This window comes from Triturus cristatus, chromosome 9 (assembly GCF_964204655.1).
Source record: "Triturus cristatus chromosome 9, aTriCri1.1, whole genome shotgun sequence".
Classification (NCBI taxonomy): Eukaryota; Metazoa; Chordata; class Amphibia; order Caudata; family Salamandridae; genus Triturus; species Triturus cristatus.
In genome coordinates, this window is record NC_140592.1 from 803,495,513 (window position 1) to 803,518,384 (window position 22,872).

General features: G+C 40.0%; 1 protein-coding gene across 1 annotated transcript in view; it reads left to right on the top strand.

Moving 5' to 3' along the window:
* The window catches only part of LOC146798868 (nesprin-2-like), a 1,144,883-nt gene that overhangs the window by 1,061,260 nt on the left and 60,751 nt on the right, over positions 1-22,872 (top strand). The window contains exons 98-102 of the mRNA XM_085627789.1: positions 5,512-5,637; positions 6,520-6,635; positions 8,889-9,027; positions 15,378-15,515; positions 20,908-21,060. Coding sequence (XP_085483915.1) covers positions 5,512-5,637; positions 6,520-6,635; positions 8,889-9,027; positions 15,378-15,515; positions 20,908-21,060 — 672 coding nt within the window. The remainder of the gene's footprint in view (positions 1-5,511; positions 5,638-6,519; positions 6,636-8,888; positions 9,028-15,377; positions 15,516-20,907; positions 21,061-22,872) is intronic.

Here is a 22,872-nt window from a genome sequence, read left to right on the forward strand (position 1 = left end):
TAGGATCTTTATGGTGCATTAGGAAGTTAGGTTAGTTACAGGTTAATAGTTGTAAAGGTTAAAGGTGAAAGGGTAAAGTTCAAAGGTGAAAGGTGAAAGGTTAAAGTTCAAAGGTGAAAGGTTAAAAAGTCACAGTAGGAGTACTGAATTGAAGGTTTAAAATGTTCTGTGGGGGAATCTTAAGGGTGGGGGGTAGTTTAAGATAGATAACAGTTTTGTAAGGCATCAAGTCAAGGGCATTTTAATTGTGATGTGCACCTGTTTTAATAAAAGCGGCCTTTTTCACACACTATTTTGGTGTTAGTGGTCTGTGCATCTCCCCATATTCCCTAAATATACTGTTGTTTTGTACAATTGTTTCCAGAACTGCATATGCTCTTAGCGATTCCGAATTCACGAATAGTTATGCATCGTGTCAATATTATCCTCTGTTGTTTATCCAGGCCTGTAAAAATAGAACGTAATCCGGGTTGGCACGAGCATGCTTGTAGCATGTACTCATCGCTTTCATGTGCACCGGCTCCGTCTTTTATGCAAGCCCTTTAATGGGAGTCTTATTTTAAAGCCACGGTGTTGTGTCTGATAATGTTTACTTAGACGGCCCCGCCTAGAGACAGCTGCTAAACCAGGACCAGTGAACAAAAGTGAGCCAGCCATAATGAAAGAGATATAGTCGTCTAAAGTCCTGCTTCTAGGCACTATGTGCTGTGCAGGTATCTGAATGCTGCTTCTGTGCAGTACATCATTTTAAACAAACCGTGCAGTGCCTGCACATAGAACCTGTCGATGGAAAAGTAAACTTCTTGTCCCTGTTGATGGAAAAGTAAACTTCCTGTCTGTATTTGTTTGAACTTAACGTACAGCGACACGTAGCCTGAAAGGAGACTGCCCACTTTGCAGTCATAACAAAACGGGGGAGTAGACAATAGAACAATTAATTTAAAAATAAAAAAAAATCCCTTTCCAGCTCCATCCACAAATATAAAAAGTTGATGTGAAATAATTAAACAGGGATACTGTTCTGAGTAGATGAAATGTGAATGCCTTCTAGAACAATGAATGGTGTGTTTGCAAAGCGCACGTTCAGTCAAGGGTATCTTGACGCTGAATACAGATGTTTATTTTTACCCAACACAATGGTACTCACTGTATCGACCTCAGAAGGTTGAAAGACTGAGTGGACCCGCCAGTATTTGAACCTGGGACCATCAGGTCGATAACAGGCTCCTACAGTGGGCGCATTAGCCCACTGAGCCACGAGACCCGGCTCTGTGGCAAAGAGAGGACCTTCCACTTCCGGTTAGTATTAGTTATAGACTTTCTGCAAAACCTTTATTATTGTCCATGTTAATATATTGTTCAGAGAGATGGATTTTGTGTTCAAGTTATTTTTTGTTTTTTGAAGGTCAAGAAGTTTAAAAGTCAAGCAGCCTCTTTAAACCAATGTTAGAAAAGTTACATTAAGCCGCTATAAGCCAATGTAAGTGATGGATATGGGTTATCCATAGCCTGAAAAAAAATTGAAATGACATTTCTGGCATGAAAAGTTTGATTGATCATTGTGCAGTCATTAATAGAGTCCTGGGGAAGTGCTCCCTGGTGCTGTGGTTAGCCTGGACTGTTTTGGGGGTGCAGTAGGCCTCTGAAAAGGGGACTTAAAGTTGAAACAACTCAATGGTGTAGAGAGGGAATTATAAATACAAAGTGTAATGTCCCCACACATTAAAAAGTAACTTGACTTGGTTATTGCTCTCCCAACTTATTTTCATTGTATTTGTTCTCAGTGACTTTCATTAAAAGAGTGTCTCTTCATTCATAAAAAGGTCATAAAGCAAGCACATGTGCATATTGAATTACTGATTAGTTCCAACGCGGTTACGGGCTACCCACTTTTTACCTTCCAGTGTAGAGGGGATTAGTCAGAGAGATGGCATTATGGATGTTATCATTCAGTGTGGTTTATTCTCCACTTAATGATTTACCTCTCTGTTGAAGTGTCATTCACATTTTGCTTTTGCCCACAAAACATTGAGAATGGGGTGGTGGGTATAGCCTACTTAAACACCTGGTTAACTTCACTTTGAGTGACTGCATTTTGCTCTTTCACAAGGAGCACATCCGTACACAAGCTAGTTCTCTCCAATGTTTGTTTTTACTTTATAATTACTTTAGTGTTGCCTTTGTGTTTAGAGTCTCATGTGATAGGAACACATGGTGCATTCCTCTTTATCAGATTCACTCTCCTGCCAGTGTTGTTGTCAATTCCTTTTGGATCGTTTTGCTTTTCTGATTGCTGCTTTTTCACAGCATACCAGATTGAGTCCATTTGAAAGTGTTCTACATTAAGTTATACTCGTTTTTTTCCTGCCTCTAATTTCTTTTTCTTTCTTTCTTTCTTTCTTTCTTTCTTTCTTTCTTTCTTTCTTTCTTTCTTTCTTTCTTTCTTTCTTTCTTTCTTTCTTTCTTTCCTTCCTTCCTTCCTTCTTTCTTTCCATCTTCTTTCTCTCTTTCCTTCTTTGCCTGTACCAAATGATTTTTTTTTTTTAGATTGATGAGGTCCCGGCATATTCCCAAACAATAACATTTTGCACAAACCAAGACAAAACAATACAAGAATTGCCAGAGGATGGCGACCAACGCAAGACTTATTGGCTTGGCCAGTGCTCATTTAGTATTTAGCCATTTTTGTCCTAAAATCGATTTTGGTCCATTAAGATAAATGTGCTTTAAAAAGCACTGTATATAATTAAAATGTGTTCTAACTAGTACCATCACTTACTCCACTTGAGTGAGGCACTTGGCCAACTCTCATGATGGTCATCCTCTTGATTGGACAGCGAGCTTGAGCTGTAGGAGGAGGACTGGCAAACACCCATGTGCTGCAGATGCGGAAAACAACAATCTAATAGGTCTGGTTTCAATGTGCTGCTGAATGCAAACACCAACAAACACCGCTGGTATTTGCAGGGATTAGCACACTAAAACCAGACCTATTGGAAGTGCCATCAAAGCTGGTTGAGCAGGATGTGATAATGCCATGCATAAGTCTCTGATATATTATTCCATTGACCATTGAGGGTCGGTGAGCATAGTGATGAGGGGCCAAGCACTGGCATGGCCAAGATGGCCCCATCTGCATTGTAAATGTCAGTTGCTGACAATTCCGTGCAGCATTGTGTTGCTGGTAGGGAGAACTTGTATTACAGATAAGGGATGTATGGAATGTTTGGCACTTCATCTTTTATTGAAACAGCGTTGGGAATGTTGAACTGTTTTATATTGTTTTCTTATAGAAAAATCGCATAATTTATTTTTTACAAAGTTTTGGAACGGCTTTGAAAACAGCCAATTGTGTGAGTGGTATTTAATCCAGGTAATTTCTAAGCAGCTCCTTGAAAGAGTTATCAACGCTTGTGATTCTGCCTACTAATATATATTTTTTGTTTTTGAGCCTAGCTTTTTGTATTGAATTAAATACCTGCGATGCTCTGTAAGAAGTAGAGACTTTGGCCACAGTCCCGATTTCCTTCCCGAGCATCAATGAGCATACACCCTTCATAAGTAAAGCGGTTGAGATGAGTAGACCCATTCCATCTTTCTGCACCGATTCTTCTTTCTTTGAATTCTTTATTTCGGTCAACGACCATAAAAGCATAACAAAATGAGAATCACATTGTGTTAACAAACAAAGAAATGCACTCATAGCTAAGGTTCACAAAGGGACAATGTCACAGTACTAAAAGTGTTTGGTTTTTGAGTTTAAATAAAATCTGTATTGAAAAGTAGCTTTCACACTTTAAAACACGCATTTGGAGGTGGTGCTATAAAAATACATATTTTACCAAACATGGGTGTGTTCTTGGCAGATTATGTTTGGTGGTTTACTGAATAGTGGTGTACAGCTGTAGCTGAGGTGTTATAATGACAGTCAACTTGTGTACTCAATGATTAGGTTCTGGCATTTGTAAGAGTATCCTAGTGCAAACAGGCCAGACTGATTCTAAGAACTTGGCTATTGAGAAAACCACGCAAGACCCCATGTCTGATCTCAAATGCGCAAAGCTTGTTTATTCCAAGATGTCTGCTCAACGGAACAATCCAGCGTCTTCGCTGTCTAGTGTATACAGGGCAGGAAAAGAGTAGTTGAGCATCTGTATCCTGTGCTGCTCCACATACCGAGCAGGTTGCACTTCCCTCTGCGTGGTATCTCCAATTGCTGGTGAAGGATATAAGTGGCAAGGTACCCAACCTGAATTTAATATACAGAGATCTAGTAAATAGCAGGTTAATATTGTCGAAGAAAGTTTCACACCTTGGCTCCGTTTTTTGGTACAATAAAAAATCAACACGACTGCCATTGGTGGTACTTTCCAATTCCTTCCTCCATTCATTTGTCCAGAAGGCCTCTTTGATCCCCTTTACAGAGGAAACAGAGATGCCATCTGGGCATTGCCAAAGGTCAGGGGCCCCCAGTGCAGTGAGCGATTTCCTGATGTAGCTTAGCCACGGCAAAGTTTTGACACTCCTTGGGATTAGAAGGATATCCTTCAATCCATTTATAAACCATTCCATCTCTGAGACCAACCATAATCTCAGACGGTATAAAAATGTTTTAGTCACTCTATGGCATCGATTGGACGACAATTTTGATCCACTCTATAAAAAACCCAGGGTGTGCCTTGTGGGAGTCTAATTGCTGTTCTCAAAAACTTCTTTTTGGCAATACCTAGTGGATTAACATTGCTATAACCCCATATTCCCGTAGGTAGCTGCAGCCACAGCTTGAGCTCTCCAGATTTCCAGCAGTGGGGACATTGGGTGGAAAGATGAATTCCTAGCAAAATTCACTATAGCAGCTGCCCTATGATTAAGAAGTAATCCGCTCTTGACAACCTGGCTGTTCCATGAGCTGACGCTAGAAAGGCGTATACGCAAATAATCAAAGTCTGAGACGCTCTAGATTAACTCCCCCTAGTCTGACTATTTCTCAGAATTGTCTATGTGGGTGGATAGCCATAAATTTAGTTTTGTCGGTATTTATTGCTAGCCCATTTGTGGTACAGAATAGGTTAAATCTTTCTAGCAATAGTTCCAGGCCTTTAGGGGTTTTTGATTCAGATGTGACAGGCATGTGCAGGCGGATACTTTGAGCAAACTTTGGGGCTTGCTCTTAATGAAGAATTTGGTTAGAGCATGAGTGGTGTGATGGTGGTTGGTAGTTGGAGCTCTGAAGACTCTGTAGTAAAGAAAATAAAGTCTGGACAGTGCTGTGATTTATTCAGGTCATTTATGTTTAATATATTTGCTCAGGAATTTGCAAAAGCATTCCTTGGCCATGTCGTTTCTCATGGAAAGAAATACAGGATAACATCCATACAACGCCTGTGATAAACCGGTTCTCATTCGTATCTGCAGATGTATACATTATTATTACTGATGCTCATCTTTATACTTCTTGCACAGTTGGTTCACAAGTAAAAGCTAATTAAATGTTGTGTTTTATTTTAACAGAATATTAGCTCTGCTGATTTAGCACAAATTTCAAAACCTATGCATTCAGAAGACGCTAATGTAACAGAGCCTGTTTCCACTAATGGAGTGACAATCTGCAAGCAAGACAGCTCACAGCAACAAAAGGTGATTTCCACTTATTCTTCTACTTACTTTCTGCTTGTATGGGTAGCCGTAGGGACTGTCCTACAGAGAATTTCAATGTAGAATCCCTTTGTGCAGTGTACCATATTACAGTGTCAGCTAGTACAGTGCAGTGCAGTGGAAGTCGATTGCCCATCCTATGAAAACAGAGCGGTTTCTACAGCAATCTAAATATGTTCACAAGTAGCTTAAAACAAAGAGGCCCAATCAATATGAACATGCATACTAATTGTGAAAAACCTTTACAATTATATTTGTGTTGATTTATTATAAAAACCCTTTTTCAAAATACTTTTGGCATGGCTTTAATGGTAATTTGTGCTGGAACAAGTTTTTTCGAAATTCGTGAACATTTTTTAATGTTTGTGAACAGGTATTTGCAATCTCTCAGAAATCCCCTCAGACCTTGTCAGTTGGCAATTTGAATGGCAGTGGGCTTTCTATTGGCTAATACATCCACACTGCGCACAGTAACTATTGATGAAAAAGCTCTCCCCATATTGCTTCGGCATCCTTCAGCTGAATTGTATGTGGGCACAAGGGTTGCGACCGAAGAACTTCAAACAGTTACTAACCCATTCAATTGAACTCTCACTTCTCCATATCCTCCCTAATATGGTTTCTTCATGGGCCTCAGGGTTCTTCTGTACCCCTGTGACTTCACAGGTTTTATATTATAAATAAATAAACCCCCCTTCCTAGGCAATCTGATGTCATGGTGTATTCCATTGAGCTGAACATTTAGGTTGCAAAGGCTGATAGAGGAGCAGTAAGTGAGCTAGGGGTTACCCCCATACCAATGTGGGAAGATCAGTGCTACCACCATGGGTTTACAACAATGGTCATTTATTTGTTTCTTGGCAGGACTTGCAATCTGAGCTGCACAAGCAGAAAGAATTTACAAAATACATAGCCATGCATGGTGAAAAAACGAGGTCTCTCTCACACAGTGAAGATGCAAACCAGGACACCAGCTTAAGGTTTGTTATGTCATGTGGAGAGTGTGTGTTAGTTCTGAAAGAGAAATTGTGTACCGATGTGCCATAAATAGTAATACGAAATCCAACTGAATAATTCAAATTCTCATTCCATTATGTGGTAAGCTTAGGTTCAGAACAACACTCATGGTTACATTTTATAACATATACATTTTAAATGTTCTCCGGTTTTTGCTCATGTCAAAATAATTAGTGACTGACATTTTGGATCAGACAATACAAATAACCCACATTGACGCAGAAGGACACAGAGCTCAAAAACAATTAAAAACCAAAAGCAAGTAAATTAATAGAAACCCGTGGCTTAAGGTTTCCAGTCCGCAGGGTTACGTGTCAGTTCACCCTACACAAAGGTACTCGTGGTCGTTTTCACACTTATGGTTAAGTGCAACATTGGTCACTTATGGGGGTGCTGGAACCTAATGACCCTGTGCTGTTAATTCCATACAGTTTGACACCAAAGCAAACAAAATGGAGAGGCTGGTGAAAACGTAAAGAGGTCCTTGTAACAATGTTTACACACACACACATATAACCTCCTGCCACACTAAGATGTATCGTTCTCAAATCCTCTTTGGTCACCACCAGCCTTTTAGTCTGTGTGCCCCTGTTCAGACATTAGGATCCACTTTTGGTTATCCTACTCATTAGAATGCATTCAGAAAAATTTAAATCTTTCTAATGCTGTAAGTCCCTGAAGTACCAACTAGAACCAAGTAGTGATTTTTCAGTGGCCTTTCGAATTTAGTCATTCACCCTCACAACCAAAATCGATAAGCTGACTTTGGGTGAATGTATGACGTTACTACGCATACATTCACAACGCGGTATTTTACATCGCGTTCCTTACAACGCAAGTCGTTACAACGACTTGCGCTGGAGGGCACTGGACTTAGGAATAGTATGATTTACGATTCCAACTCCAGCCTACGTTACAGTAGGGAAGGTGTTGGAATATTAAATCTTACTATTCCTTAGCATGGAGCGCCATCCAGCGCAAGTCGTTGTAACGACTTGCGTTGTAATGCCCGCAATGTAAATATACCACGGTGTAACGACCGCATTGTGTAGTCCATTCTCCACTTTGGGTATTGTCCTCGTTTTTTTTCGACTGTAGCCAGTACTTAAGAAACGGCTTCTAGCAGTGTATTCAGATGGCTGTCTTAAGTCTTTTTTTTTATTTACCTGTCAAAAAGAATTAAAATACAATCTTCGTGGTTCCTCGCCCTTTCCCAGTGCTACATGTTTTGATGTGCCCACGGTGTCCAAACAATCCTCACACTTTTTCCAGGACAATATATTTTGTACATCGACTTAAAAATGTTTGCAGATCTTTAAATATTGCCAGGACAATATATTTTGTACATCTACTTAAAAAAGTTAGCAGTTCTTTAAATATGTTGGGACATAGCCAGTGTGCCTAGATTTGTGAAAGCTATGAAACTCCTTTCACCATAATTGTTCACTGACACATGGCACTTTTTCAGCTTTAATAATCACCTTGTGTCATTGTCAAAATGCCACAACCACATCAGCCCCTGTCATTCAGGCTTTTGTGTATCTCTCCTTCAAAATTCTACATACCTCAGTGGCCGTAGAAGACGTGGTGGTCAGCATGGAATGGGTCATCCTGCTGCCCTAAAATGAGACTCCACAAAGGCGGAGAATGACCAAGCTATTGCTCAGCAATGATCCTCCCTAGAGATGACTTGGTCTTCTCTCACTTAGATTCATTGGGTAAACATTGTGTAGTTTAAAACACTGGATCTTATAAGCGAAGAAAAAAGATGTCAACCTAGACATGAAGTTAGTAATTGAATTCTGGTTTCAGAAGCTGCTTATTTGTGTAAGAACAGGTTGTCTCAAATGTCATGATTTCTCTCAGTTTGGATTTCATGGTGCGAAATACATCTTGTGCCAGAAATGGCATGTTATTAGAACCATCAGCTGTAACTGTATCACTTTATTTCTCAATAGGTTAAGTGAAGTGCTGCATTAGGTGTTACCTCATTTTACTGAGGACGCTGAATGAAAATGCCTGGCAATCTTTTTTAATAGTTTGGACATTTGTGTCTGCAAGCAATGCTTAAGGTTTCATAGTTTTTCACTTCATAAACGTCATTTAACATGGCTGTTTAGTTTATTATTTTATACAGGTTTCTCTGTGTTATCATGAAACTGCATTTCTATCTCCTTGGCCAATCTAATCATTCAGTTGTATATGTTTTGCTGCAGTACTGAGGGGCTTGCTCAATCGAAGTTCCTCAGAGTTCAACATCCAACCTCACTGGACCATGCCAGGTATAAATGGCAATTTTTGCAGAAAGAGATTGAAAACAAGATAAAGCCTCCCTCTTCTGATGCTGAACCTGAGGTAAGTGTATCATTTTACTGAAAAGGCCTGCATGTGTATGTGAATATCTATATTGAGTTATCTGAGGAGCAACGCAGCACTGTACAGTAATGGGTAGTTGGGAGATGGTGCAAGATCATGTACATCAACATCAAGTTGAGCTTACTTAGCCTTTGTCATCTTAATGGGCAAGATATATTTTGGGGCCCTCTGTTTGGAACAATTTTGAATTTATGACCCTTTTTTGGGTCATTCAAGCCCCTGTGATGCCAGACAATATTGAATTATATGTTGAACCTTCAGAAACAAGGGCATGCAAACACTGCTGCCTGATGTCTTCCAGCCAAATAGTACCAACAGAAAGCTAAAGCCCAAAAAAACATGACAAAGCCATTTCTTTTTGAGTTTGAATTTAGATTTTTTTTACTTGCAACTATGTTTTTATGTGGAATTCGGTGTCTAACCAGCTTGTAACTCTCAACGTAGGAAAACATGCTAAGTGTAACTTGTTACATATTTAGTGATTAAGATATAGGCACACATCGTTTGAAATTGTGGCTTTAGTTGCTGAATATTTGAAATTAAAAATATATCCCCTGTTGCTACAGGCGTTTTTGCTGCAAAAGAGAAAATCAAAGCGCTGGCTCTAAGAATTTTCACTTTTCCATTGAATAAAAGCAAATAACGTTCTCCTAAATTATCTTCCTTTCCTTGTTCGTCTTCTCATTATATATGCACACTTCTCTTGTTAGACAGTTACTTGTGACCCTGATGAGTGAGAGTAATGGGAAGAGAGAGGATAGAGGAGATAGACAGATACATTTATAGAACAATATAGCTAGAGACTTGAAGTCGAAAGAGAAGATAGAGATGATGTAGAAAGACATGTATGCTAAGGAGAGGAGTAAATTAAATAGAGAAAGGGGAGGTAACCAAAAGAAAAGAGTGGTAGGGAGAGGAAGATGTAGGTAGAGACAGAGACAAAGAGAAATAGGTAAGTTCTTAAAATGCAGTAGAGAGGTGGAGAGAGATAGAGATAGGGAGAAGGGTATGTAGAGAGAGGCAGAGGAGTACAGCACTCCGAGGGGTGAGAGATGGAGGTAATGTAGAAAAAGAGGTGAATTACACAGAGGTAACTGCATTGAGAGATAGAGATAGACAGACAGACTTGAGAAAAACAGAATTGCAGGGTAGAGATAGAGCAACATGAAAAGATTTGTTTAAAAAAACTGGCCAGGTAAGGAGAGTAGCAGTGACGTTTTAAGGCATGGGCAAAGTGGGCTCTGCCCTAGAGTCCCAGACTTTCAGGGGTCCCCTGATACAGCCAGCTCTGTTCTGCAGGGTCTTGCCCCGATGAACTTGAATAATTCTTAAACAGACTTTTTTAAATGCCATTTTCCTTTAATTTTTTTTTAACGTGAGTGATGTGTGAGAGTCTATTACAGACATTTTGCAGATAAATGTTGGGTTTATTTTTCATGCAAAGTCCATAAAAGAATAGTTTCTTTCACATCAAAAATAAGACCACACATATGAGAAATGGGAGGGTATCACAGAGATTATTTGCAGTAATATTAGTGCGCTGCTGTTGTGTTACAGTATTGAAAACACACGTCACTATCCCTGAATTTTAGATGCAAACACATTTAGAATTTTGACGAGTGTGCCTGTGCACTGTCAGTGATTGGTGCAAACAGGGTATGAAAGAGCTGAAATTGAATCATAAATTCAAAACGGTTTCGAACAGGGGCCCCAAAAATACTTTTAGCCCCAGGCCCCCAAACTCCTTACCTGGAGTGTAGTGGGGAAGAGAGAAAGTAGACGGAGGGGTAAAGAGTAGAACGAAAATGTTTTGTCAAGAGCGAAAATAGAAAGTTAAGAGAAATACCTGAATTTGAGAACAAGAGGTGAAGTTTACACAGAAGTAGAGATTTGTTAGAGGAAGAGATGGCGTGGTAGTGAGATCTATAATGAAAGAGATTTAGAGAGATAGTTAAGGTGGGGGGGAGTGAGTTGAAAAGAAGAAGGTCCAGAGGATGTATGTGTTTCTGTGTGTTAGAGAGAGAGAGGGGAATTGATGATCGAGATAAAGAGAGAGCTAGAGAAATAGAGGCAGCTAGAAAGGAGTAAGATATTGAGAGTTGTGAAGGAAAAGAAACAGAAGTAGAACAAGAGAATTGGGAGGTGGAGAGGTGTGGTAGTGTACCAATGGCGAGGAAAGTTGAGAGGGTAGGTGGTTTGAGCGGTCGGGTAGAGAAAGGTGAGTTAGTGAGGGAAATATGAGCTAGAGAGACAAATAAGATAGAGAGGCGGGGTAGTGGTGAAATAGAGAGAGCAGTAAAGAGGCAAAGATAGAGAGGAGGTTGTGTGAGAAGTGAAGTAGATGGATAAAAAATACATAAACATCAAATGGAAAATTATCAGTAAAATATAGAGGGTTAAAGTTTGATTGATACAGATGTATGGTAAAAAGAGGTATATACAGAGGGAGGAGAGAGAAGTAAAGAAAGATGAAACTGAGTGCCGTATATTGGGTATGTTGAGAGTTGGGATAGACAAAGGTGAGGTAGAGAGATCTGAGATACAGAGAGTGGTTGAAGGTACATTAATAGGTAGAGATGGAGAGAATGGGCACATTTATTATTTTTTAGTGCAACACAGCAACCAAATTTGCTGCACTGCCTTATGCAAATTCGAGAAAGCAATGCAGAGCCGTATTTATTAAAGATGGCCTGCCGCTGCTCACTACCCCTGTGTTGGTTCACTAACAGACTGTCAAACGCCATGCACAACTATTGCACTTTTGGTGCGTAATAGTGTGTGCGCACTGTCTAGCACAGGATTTGTGCTGGAAGCATACTCTAGTACAAAATTCCATGCCTAGACAAATTCTCAAACATTCCATATATTGGATGAGTGCTGTACAGTGCAGCACACATGGAGTATGTGAAATGCTTGGAGTGATGAAAACATTTCTCCATGCTAGTGCTTGCATCAAGGTGGTTTTACTTTTTGACGCCAAGCACGGTCTGGCTAACTTACTAGGTCAGGTTTTACATCAGAAAATATGAGTGCTTGTGCTTATCCATCCAAGTGACACTGCCTTAACCTAAAGTGGCACAAAGCAGCACAAACCACCACTTGCATTAAGAAATGGGCTCCTTTCTAGCACAAGGTACCTTTTTTGCTTGAAAATAAGAACCTTACAATACTTTGTGCTGCTTTGCATCACTCTTTGTGACTTTGCCCTGGCTAAAACCCTTAGTAAATACCAGTGCTTAATTTGAGCAGGTGGTTTCCGGTGCTCTGCACTAGCACTTAATTGTCTCACCAGCCCAAGGTGGCGCTGTCTGGCTAATTTATAGATGACCACAACAACAGTTAATTGTTAGCTTAATATACATTAAAATGACTATTACCTGCCGCCCAAACCATTCTTATTGCTTTGGGGGCCTGAAATAGTCTGAACTGTCACATGTGTATGAGTATGATGACTAGTAGTTGTGTTGTTACTATCATTGGCAGCATAGCAGGAAAAATGTGTGGTGCAAGCTGCAGTGGCCTCCTGACGAGAGCCCTGGCACTTATGTTTTTTCACAAATTAAGCACTGGTAAATATGGCCCTAGATTTCTCTTAAGCATGCTCAATTGGCATAATAGCAAAATAAATTGGGTTTTATGAGCAACGTTATTATGTTTGACTGTCCACTCACTCTTCAAGTGGGCCCCACACAGTTGCCCACTTTGCCCATGCCTTTAAACTTCTCTACACCAATGGATTAAACATTTAACATTATACAATTACATAACATGATATATAGCTTAAATGTGTGGATACAGAACATCAAGGGCCCAAGTCATAAAACTCAGGTTGGAAAAAAATCGAAATTGGCTCCTGTAGGTTTCCTACTACAATTTGAGTAGATTTCCCAATTTTAAGGTATTCAAACAGGAATAGCAGGAGAACGTCTGTGAATCTACGACAGTCAGATTTCAACAAGTGCTCCCGTTTTTCAAAATTTACTCGTACCATTTTTCTTTTCTGATAAAATTTGCACAAGTAAACGATGAGGAAATTTGTATTTGAACATGCATTTGTATTTAAGGCAAACAAACATATTTTCCCCTATGCAGTAATATTTACCGTTCATTCCCATAATGTTTCCAGAGGTAATACATTCTTTTTAGACCTTGAAAAAACACTCACTGCTGTAATGCATTCCAGGGTGAGAAACTAGCTGTAGTTCGTTTGTGAATACCCAAAACCCATGGGTTTATGAGCATTCATTACATTGTACATCATTCCTAGCTCAAACAGAGTTCCACTTTTCCGCCTCAAAACAAAATTAACAATGGTAAAAAAATATACCTTACTGGCATATTTTTCACACTTGTAAGTACAGTTTACAAACATAAACTTCGACTAACCCATATTAATTAACTCAGTAGTTGACATTTATGAATCCGAGTTGCTTATTTGGTGCACTTCAGTAACATTAGTCGTGCAAAGTATTTCAGACTGAGGCTCGGTTAGAACTTTGGCCAACAACAAGAAATCCTTTTGCATAAACGCACACTTAATAAGAATATTAAGGGGCTGGTTTCTTACATAGATCCTGAGATTTTGGTTGTATTAGGCTGTGTATGTAATTCGGTTAGTTCAGATATTCTTTTAACTAATTTCGCCTATCTGCGTGCTTGGTGCGCTCGCTGTTTTGTTGCACTCTCTATATTCATTTTGTTCATTTTTGCTTTTTCGGAGGCAGGTCGTAATTGTCTTCACTGGCTTCCACACTACAAAAAAGCTAATTTTAAGTTGGTTTGCCACAAGCTTAGAGCACTTTATGACAACTGTCCAGCAATTCTACGTGACAGAGTTACATTTTATAAGCCAGCGGTGATCTCCGTTCCGCCAATCAGGCGTGGATATAGCAGGCGAATTAAAAAATATAGAGTGGGTTGTCGCTCCTTTAATTCTTTTGCAGCTGCCCACTGGAATAACTTACCTCCAAATCTACCGCTGACGTCGGATTTGTTAGTCTTTCGGAGAATGCCGAAGACTTGGCTGTTTCCGCTCTAACCACTTTTGCGATGGTTGGAGTTAGGTAAATTTGAGGCCTAGCACCAAGATATCCCTTAGGGGATGATTCTGTGCTTTATAAATACCTTAAATAAATACATAAATATTTGACCATAGCATCAATTTTGTCAGCAGCTTAGTTACAAGGTCACGTCTTATCTCGTTAACAAAAGCAAACTCTTTAAAAAAAGGTAAGATGACAGCTAATGTTGTGTTGGTAATGCACACGCTGTATGGTTCCTTTATGGAAAATTCCCTCTTTGAAACTGTTCAACATCTTCAAGCCTTGGCTTCATGCCTTGCGCGGCATCTTCCAATAGTCAGCTAACAGTACTTGAATTTTGGGGGTTTAGCTTCCCTTTTCTTATCCTGTGTGTGGTCTCCGATGCAAAAGCAAAAAAACTGCCATTGGCTGAAAATCTAGGACTGGTTGAGAGTGTCTCATAAGACATTAATCCATTTGTCAGCTGCGATTCAGTGAATCAGCTAATGAGTTTATTAAATGGCGATCACTGATCCTGCACAGTCGCTTATATGTTGTACAGTGAATGCAAGTGATTACATAAAATTGGGGATTGTGGTTACTAATGGAAAATGTGCAATATTTGGACTTCTGATTAATTAAAATGTTTTCCATGTTTTATTTAACTGCCACGCTGAGCTTAAAAATTTATTTTGGAGGTGCATATATATTTTGAGGAAAATTTTGAGTGAAGTGTGCCAGTATGCAAATGGAAATGTCAGTGGAAAAGAGTGGATTATGGAATGGTGATGCGTGCAAATCATTCCTTGGGATATTTATTAGATCTTCTCACTTTAGACATTTAGCAGTTCCTTGTAAAGTCCTATAATATTGTCCTCAGATGAGGAAAGACAGATGTGTCTTCAGCAACACATTCCACTTTGGATAATGTCTGATAATTCCAGCACTTTGATGAATGCGGTTGATGTAAGTGACATAGGCCCATTGCTGCTGGACCTCAAGTAAATAACCAATCCAACTACAGTACCACTGCTATCCTCTAGCCTGAGCAGCTGTGACAGATGTAAGAAATGGGTTCCTTGAAAGTGAGTCTTTATCTTGATCCACTCTTGGGACTGTGATTTATACCAACATGCTATTCCTGGTTAGTATTTTCTTAGCATTTTTCTTAGTTTTGAGACACAAACAGTTTACAATCATTCCCAGTTGATTTAGTTTATTCAATCAATAATTCAGTGCTTCAATTTGAATATGTGTTAGCTTAAATTGTGGCGTAATGTGAATATCCTCTATTTATTTGTTTGGTAGGTGCCAACCACTGCAACATTTCGGTTCCTACCCCAGATTGCGTTATGCAATGTTGGCCCTTCGCCATATGAGGACTTAAAAACCTGCACATTTCAGCTGAGAGAGCTAATTCAAGAAACAGATGTTCCGCAAACCCAGGTAAGCTGGAAGTGTTTTCTGAGCATTCAGTGGTGTGCCAGGTTTTAAGTTTGATATGGAAATTTCTTTACAATTTTTCACGAAAAAGGCATTAAATAGTCCTACATTTGATTTACCTACTTTGAGTTTTAGCTGTGAAAGTGGCATCCTGCACCTTTGCCCTCAGCTCGGGCTCATAATGTAGCAAGGCCTTTGTTGGTTGGCGTAGCCTGCTATGGCAGACTATAAAGCTGTATTAGAAGGGCTATTCTTCAATTTCCTGGAATGGTTTGTGGTGGTATCCTCTGACTGGTAATGCGGTATCAATATTTATTTTGTGCTATAAATGGACTTCAGGTTACATCGTCCACAAGTGGTCCTGAATTGTCTCTTTTATAGTGCATGAAAAGAACAATGTTTCCCTTAAAAGAAGAGAGCTTAACAACATATTAATGGCTTGGTGGGTACATCAGATAGTAATATCCACAGTTGTGAGGCAGTCATAAATTATATCAAGATGAATTACACAGCCAACCTAGCCACAAAACATAATTTTTTAAAGGTTGCACCTCATAAATGGCACAAGGTAAAATGGGTTAGAAAGTACTCGGTGCTCAGGAGTGGTGATTCTCATGTGAAAAATCAAATCAATTGACATTCAAGATATTGTGTTATGAGACTTGCCTAATAGAAAAATAGCTGATCAACCAGAATATTTAGGTGCAACATCAAAACTTGAATTTCTGAGTTAATTAGACTCAGGCTAAGTGTGTGGGTCGTCATCATCAGATCAAGGAATAGGTTAACATGCCTAATGGAGGCTAGAAAAGAAAGAGATACACCAGTTAAAAGAATAATAAAGCAAGCTGTTGTTTTAATAGTAAGAAGGTATGAAGAGCACCTGCATAATTTGGGGGCAGTGGCTACCTCTAATTTAATGTTGCTAAGTAGAGAAAAGGATCACATAAATGAGCAAACTTAATAATTTGTTTGAAAAAATTGAAAACTCAAGATTTGCTCAGAAGGCAGTGGTTGGGGAATTACCAAGAAAGTGTTGAAGCTGCAGAGAGAAAGACAGCATTTTATGGGTCCAGTTCGTAGAGGGGAACAACCCCTAATAACAGAGGAAAGTGAGGTTAATCAAACAGTAGCTTGCTAATGAGTGCATGTTGGGAAACAGGGAAAGGCCTTTAGGGTACTCCTGAAGAAATTGCACCACAATTGGTAATGGAGAACGATTGCTGTCAACACAGCCACCACAGGTGCTTCCTTTATGTACATTACCAGCATGCGTTGTCAGTAAAGTTCTCTATTACCAATTTATTTCCAAATTCTTGGGCAGTACCCTCAGAGGGAGGCAATCTCCTGTTTACCCAGTGCTACACACTTAACCTTGTGTTCCTCTGTCACCAGGGATTATTCACCTCTTAGAACACCATTGTTTTTCTCTCTGCAGCTAAGACGCTTTTCCGATAATTTCTCAACCACTACTTAGTAAGTAATTCTTGTTTTTTTTCTCAGGCTATATTCTTTTTAATAAAGTATAAGTATGCCAAATTATGGGATTCTTTTCTCTTCTCATCAGCATTATAAATGAGAGGTAAGCTCAGGGTGACCCCTATTGTGCAATTGCCTTTCAGACTTTTTTTACTAACAACTGAGGGGCATTCCTTATTACTCTTTTAATTGGTGTAGACGTTATTATCACTCAGGATGTATTTCCGTTGCCAGCTAGGTAATAGCACTGAAACACTTCTACATGAGATCACCATACTCTAAACTGGGCTCCAACACAACAAGAACTGTTACAAGCTTGTTGAAAACACGGGTTAGATGAACGAAAAACTAGGTTCTTAATTACTATCACTTTAACAGTATTTCAGGTTGTTGTGACTAGTTAACAGTGTGATTAAACATGCTATTTTATTAATATATAGATTAGGAATACTAGTCCTCATGTATTTGAAGTTTGACTAGGTTTTTTCAGAAAGCCTTGTGTACATAGTGTTACAGTAGGTAGTCTGAGTGGGGGCGACCTTTGCTAGCAGGATTGTGATTTTTTGAGAATTATTAAATAGGTTTGGCATGTGTGGTCTACTCATTGAGCAGGGTGTGCACTTTGAGCAGCATTGGTTGATAGGTGATCAATTTCATTCATTCTATCCAGGACCTGGACATTGGTCTTTTGATCATAAAGAGAGCGTCAGTTCAACTACATCCTATTTTGGACATTTGTCAGACAGTTTGCTTTATGTCGGTACATCTAGGTCTGCCTACTTATGATGCTCAATGCAATGTGTACTTTCATAATAACCGAGCATGCAGCATACAAAAGACAAAGGGCATGTATACTGTTGTTGCGGGGGGTCATTGACTAGTGTTACATAGATAGCAACTAAACAAATGATAGAGAAGACTGAGAAAGTGAAATAATCTTCTTTTGTTTGGTCAATTAATGTGTGTGAGAAATTGGTAGAAGAGGTGCAGTGTTGGTGTTGTTACACAGGTTTGCGCTGCCAGGTTGGTGGTAAAGAAAAGCTGGAAGTAAAAAATAATCTTGGGATGCAACAGAAGGCAATACACAATTTAATAACTCAGATGAGCAGAAGGCGATGTGTAAAGGATGTCAACAGAGAGTTGCTGCAATATTAACTGAGTTGACTGAGTTGCAGTTCAGAAGTATTGAGAAAAGAATGCAGTACACAAGTATGCTACATAATATGTAAAATAATGTGATAGAACAAATGAGGCAACAATAACATCTTAATTCATCAGCTATGACATGATTTAGAATTTGGCAGATGGGACACTCCTTTAAAACATGACGGATATCCCATTCACCATATTACACATTCCATAGGGTTTAAAGCACTTGAAATACCGTAGACAAGGCATCTACCACGTTTCGATGGACTATTCCATCTGTCAAACTCTAAATCAAGCCCTTAGTAATCAAGCAAAGGGAAAGGTTCATCTCAATGTGATGAAGACTATTGCATGTAACAAACTAGAGTTACAAAGTAATTGGGGCACAAAAGTGATGAAAATAGTATTTTCTTTTGAATGAGGTGTAGGAAAGAATGAGAGAAGTCTAGATTTTCACGGGCAAAAATATTAGTAGCAAAAGAATAGGGAGAATGGGGAAACGTCCACACTAAACCATTTCTTTTTTCCTATAGCTCATCTTTATCACACACCCTACATAAAAATGGACAAAAATGTAGGAATCAAAAGAATTTTTAAGTTTGGAAAACAAGTACCACATTATAAAATAAGAATCAAAAAATCCATGTGTCAATATTTTATTTACCTGTTAACAAACCACTCATCCACACTGACCAGACAGGTTTCATTCTCGGGAGGTGCCCAGTATTCAATAACAGACAGGTGACGACACTGTTACTTGCTGCTGTCACTCTTGATGAGCGGTCGGCGAGCATGACAGTTGATATTGAGAAGGCATTTGACAGCCTGGGTTGGGGCTACGTATGTGCTGTGCGCATGGGCCTGGGTTTCTGGCATGGGTGCGATTGTTGTACGCAGCACCCACTGCAAGGGTATGAACTGAAGTGGTGATCTTGTACACCTTTGCAGTGGAGCGACATACATGACAGGGCTGTCCCATGTCCCCATTATTATTCACCCTAACGGTGGAGCCGTTGGAAAGTATAGGATGAGCAGGTGCATATGATAACTTCAATATTCATTGGGTGTTCTGCACCATATATCTTTATGTGCCCATGATATGCTGTTTTTCCTCTGAGACTATGGAACAGATGTCCCCGAGTGACTAGGCTCTTGGAGGAGTTTGGCGCTCTATCGGGTCTACACATGAACTGGTGGTAAACTAGTCTGTACCCCCTGTGGGAGACCCCAGGGGTTACACCCTAGCTTGGGGAATTACAGTGGGAGAATTAATCCTTTTTCTATCTGAGCGAGCAGCTGTACTGAACAGAGACTGCATTATTGGAAGGTAACTTTAGCAGAGCACTGTCAGCGCTCCGTGGGTTGATCCAATTCAGGGAAACTCTCCCTATCTATGTGGCGGGGCAAATAGCGATCGCCAAGATGGTCGTACTGCCCCAGCTCTTGTACTGTTTTGCTACGTTGCCTATCGTCATTCATGCTGGTGGATCTCATATGTGATAAAGACCACCGAGTCACCCTGGTGAAACTACAGCATCTGGTTTATGATAGTGGGCTGGCTGCCCTGACTTTGATGCATACTATCTGATGGCTCAGTTACAGTGGGTGACCTATAGAATGGATGCTGTATTGCGGGGAGCACTGTTTCTGGAGGAGGACACATGGACAATGTCCTGGTTAATGCAGCTCCTGAGGGAGCCTAGAAAGTTCAGAGCAGAACCCTACATGCTGCAGCCAGTGGCCAAGCACTGCTGGGTGCGATACTTACAGCTTTGGGGTACTGACACTCACTGATATATATGACTCCAGTACTTTGCGACCCTTTGAGGACTTGTGGTTGACATATGATTTGCCATCAGGTTACTTCCTCTTCCACGGCGCAGTCACTGCTCTGCTACGGGGACAATGGCATCGTCTCTACAGGGCTTTCAAGTCTTATACACGTCCTCAGGTAGACAGAAAGCAGTTACAGGCCTATATATGGCCCTCCGGGTGGACATGGGTACTCCCCTCTCCACCCTCAAAAACACCTGGGCGGCCGATACCGGCACTCATATAGCGGACAAGGACTGGGTTAAAATACTCTCTGGGGTACCCCGGGTCTCCCGAAATGCTTGTTTCAGAGTAATGAATTTTTACTACCTGCATAGAGCATACCTCACTCCTGGGGGCCGAATGTTTCCAAATGGACAGGGAAGCTGCAGAAATGGGCTGATTATGCGACCTTGCCCCAGGAGGCCAAAAGTGGAAAGTGCTCATTGGAGGTAGCCCAGGCCTGGGATGTGTGTTAATGAAGCAGCTACATCCGGAGGCGGGAGGCTCGGAGACTGCTTCCACAACGAATGCTCAAGGAGCGGATGGAACATAGGCATCTTCCCAGACTCCCCTTTGCTCCCATCATTTAATAGTACCGTCTTCAGAGAACACAGAGCCATTCAGCCGCATGCTTTTGAGAAGTTAGTAGGATTGCTAACTTCAGACCAAGCATTGGGGTTGGGGAGGGGGTTAGTTATGTTGACTGGTTGTTCTGTAGTGTGTTTTTGCGGAGTGTGTTGCAGTACCCATGTGCTTGGTATTATGGCCGACTTCCTTTGTGAGGCTGAAATGTTTTACCTATTGATTTGTCACTGTTTTGTAAAGTGTGTGAGATACAAATGCCAATAAAATATGGTACAAAAAATACCTATGAACAAATTCATTTCACAATGTCTTCCATGCTTTTTACCAGCATCTGTAAACCATGACACATTTTCAATCTTCTATCTAGAAACAAGCCGAATCAATGTTTTCCTCACATTTGGATACCAAATTATTTGAACTGTTAAATGGATTCATTCGATGTTTGACCAACTTGGAAGATAAATTGAATATTGGACCTCTATCTAATGATGATGTTGTGGCGCAACTGGCAGAGTTTGAGGTAACTAAACAGTTAATGAAGTAATGCTGATTTCTGATTTTAACTAATCTCATTTTAATAGTTGCAATATTAATGGCTGGATCCACCGTCTCCATAGTCAGTTAATTCAATCAAGGTTATTACAACCATTCATCCACATAATCACTCCATCCAAAACCCACCCGATGCATCCATTTATCTCTAACCCACCCCATCTCTCATACCAGGCCTACTCCATAAATAAATCTATCCCTAGACCCACCTCATTTATCCAATCAAGCCTACCTCATCGATCCCTCATTTAGCATCCTCCTGGATACCCGACAATGACAATAGCACACTGGGGGCTTAATATTACACGTCTTTATTCGTCTGCGTGTAACTGCAAACTCAACATTCTAAAACAAGCTTTCCAGAATTCTTTAGGAGCCAAAAAGGTTCCGTCATAAAACTTGCAAGAACTACATCTCCCTCTCTGTTAAATAAAACATTTCTTTTTTTTTTTTTTACAAATCAGTATATATAATTTTTTTATTATTTGATGTTGAAGAGCTAACAGCAATCACTTAGTTTTCAGGTTCAGTGTTTCCTTCACCATCTCGATCAGAAGACAAATTAATAAAATGCCAAAAGTGAGAAAAGTCTCTGGTACAGAATTTCCAAGATGCCGGGCACTCACCATGTGTCCCTTTGGTTGACACTATGTGTAAAGGTTCAGCTCATATGGAGCATCAAATTTCCTCCTTCGCATTTGTTTGGGCGATCACTAGATTTCCTCTCTTAAAATCAATGTTCTTTGCATTTTGCCTCTTGTCCACACAGGCTTTCATTTTCTGCCTGTTAACCAAGTTGGGTTCTCATTTCAATCTTTTTTGTTATTCCATTGAGGTAACTTGGTCGTCATTGCTTTCCCGAACATCAAAGTCACAGGACTTTTGTATGTAGTCAAGAGAGGTGTTGAACGATAGGCTTGTAGTGTGAAATTCAATACAGTTTTTAAACGGAGCCTCTCAAGAGTTGCACTTGTACTTCTTTCTTTAGTACACTCATTAAAAGCTGAACAAATCTGTTGGCCTGCAGCCTAAAGGTGTACTCTTCTGATGCTGTATGTTCAGATGCTCCAGGAAATCCTTGAATTCTCGACTGTTAAAAGGTGGGCCATTATCAGACTTCAAAATGGCTGAATCGCCCCATGTCACCTAAGATGCCATCTAGTCTCTCAATGAAACGCCCATGAGTTTAATGGAAAACATGAGTACTGGTCCACACTTACCATCAGATGATGTCCAAATAAATTGATGGCTGTTCTCTCCCATGCATCTTTAGGGAGTTCTGACATGTTAAGAGTATGTTGAGTAATATTTGTAAAAAGGTAGTTGCATAGATGACAGGCCTTGAGTTCCTTTTCAACACTCTCCTCTAAATATGGAAACCAAACTCAGTCTCGGTGAGCTCTTTTGGTGGCAACAATTCCGCAAAGTCCTTAGTGATGTACTTCAATTATTTTCTGGCGTAGACTCTCCAGAATCAGAATTCTCGACCCTCGCAGTATAACTCCTTCCTGATTTATTGACAGTTCATATTTAACATTTTGGTATTATTGATATTCACCATCACTAGTGAGAGGTCGAGTGTGTCGGTTCCATGACTGATTTGTACTTATATATTTCAACTTCAGCATACCACTGTCATGACTTGTGGCAGTGATGATCTGGGCTAACGACATAGCAGCTGGTATATTTGATTTTACAATGAAATTAATGTAGGCTTCAGCCGTCTTGGATAGAGTACCCTGACCTTGTATAGGTACTCTAGAAAAGTAGTCAGCATGGT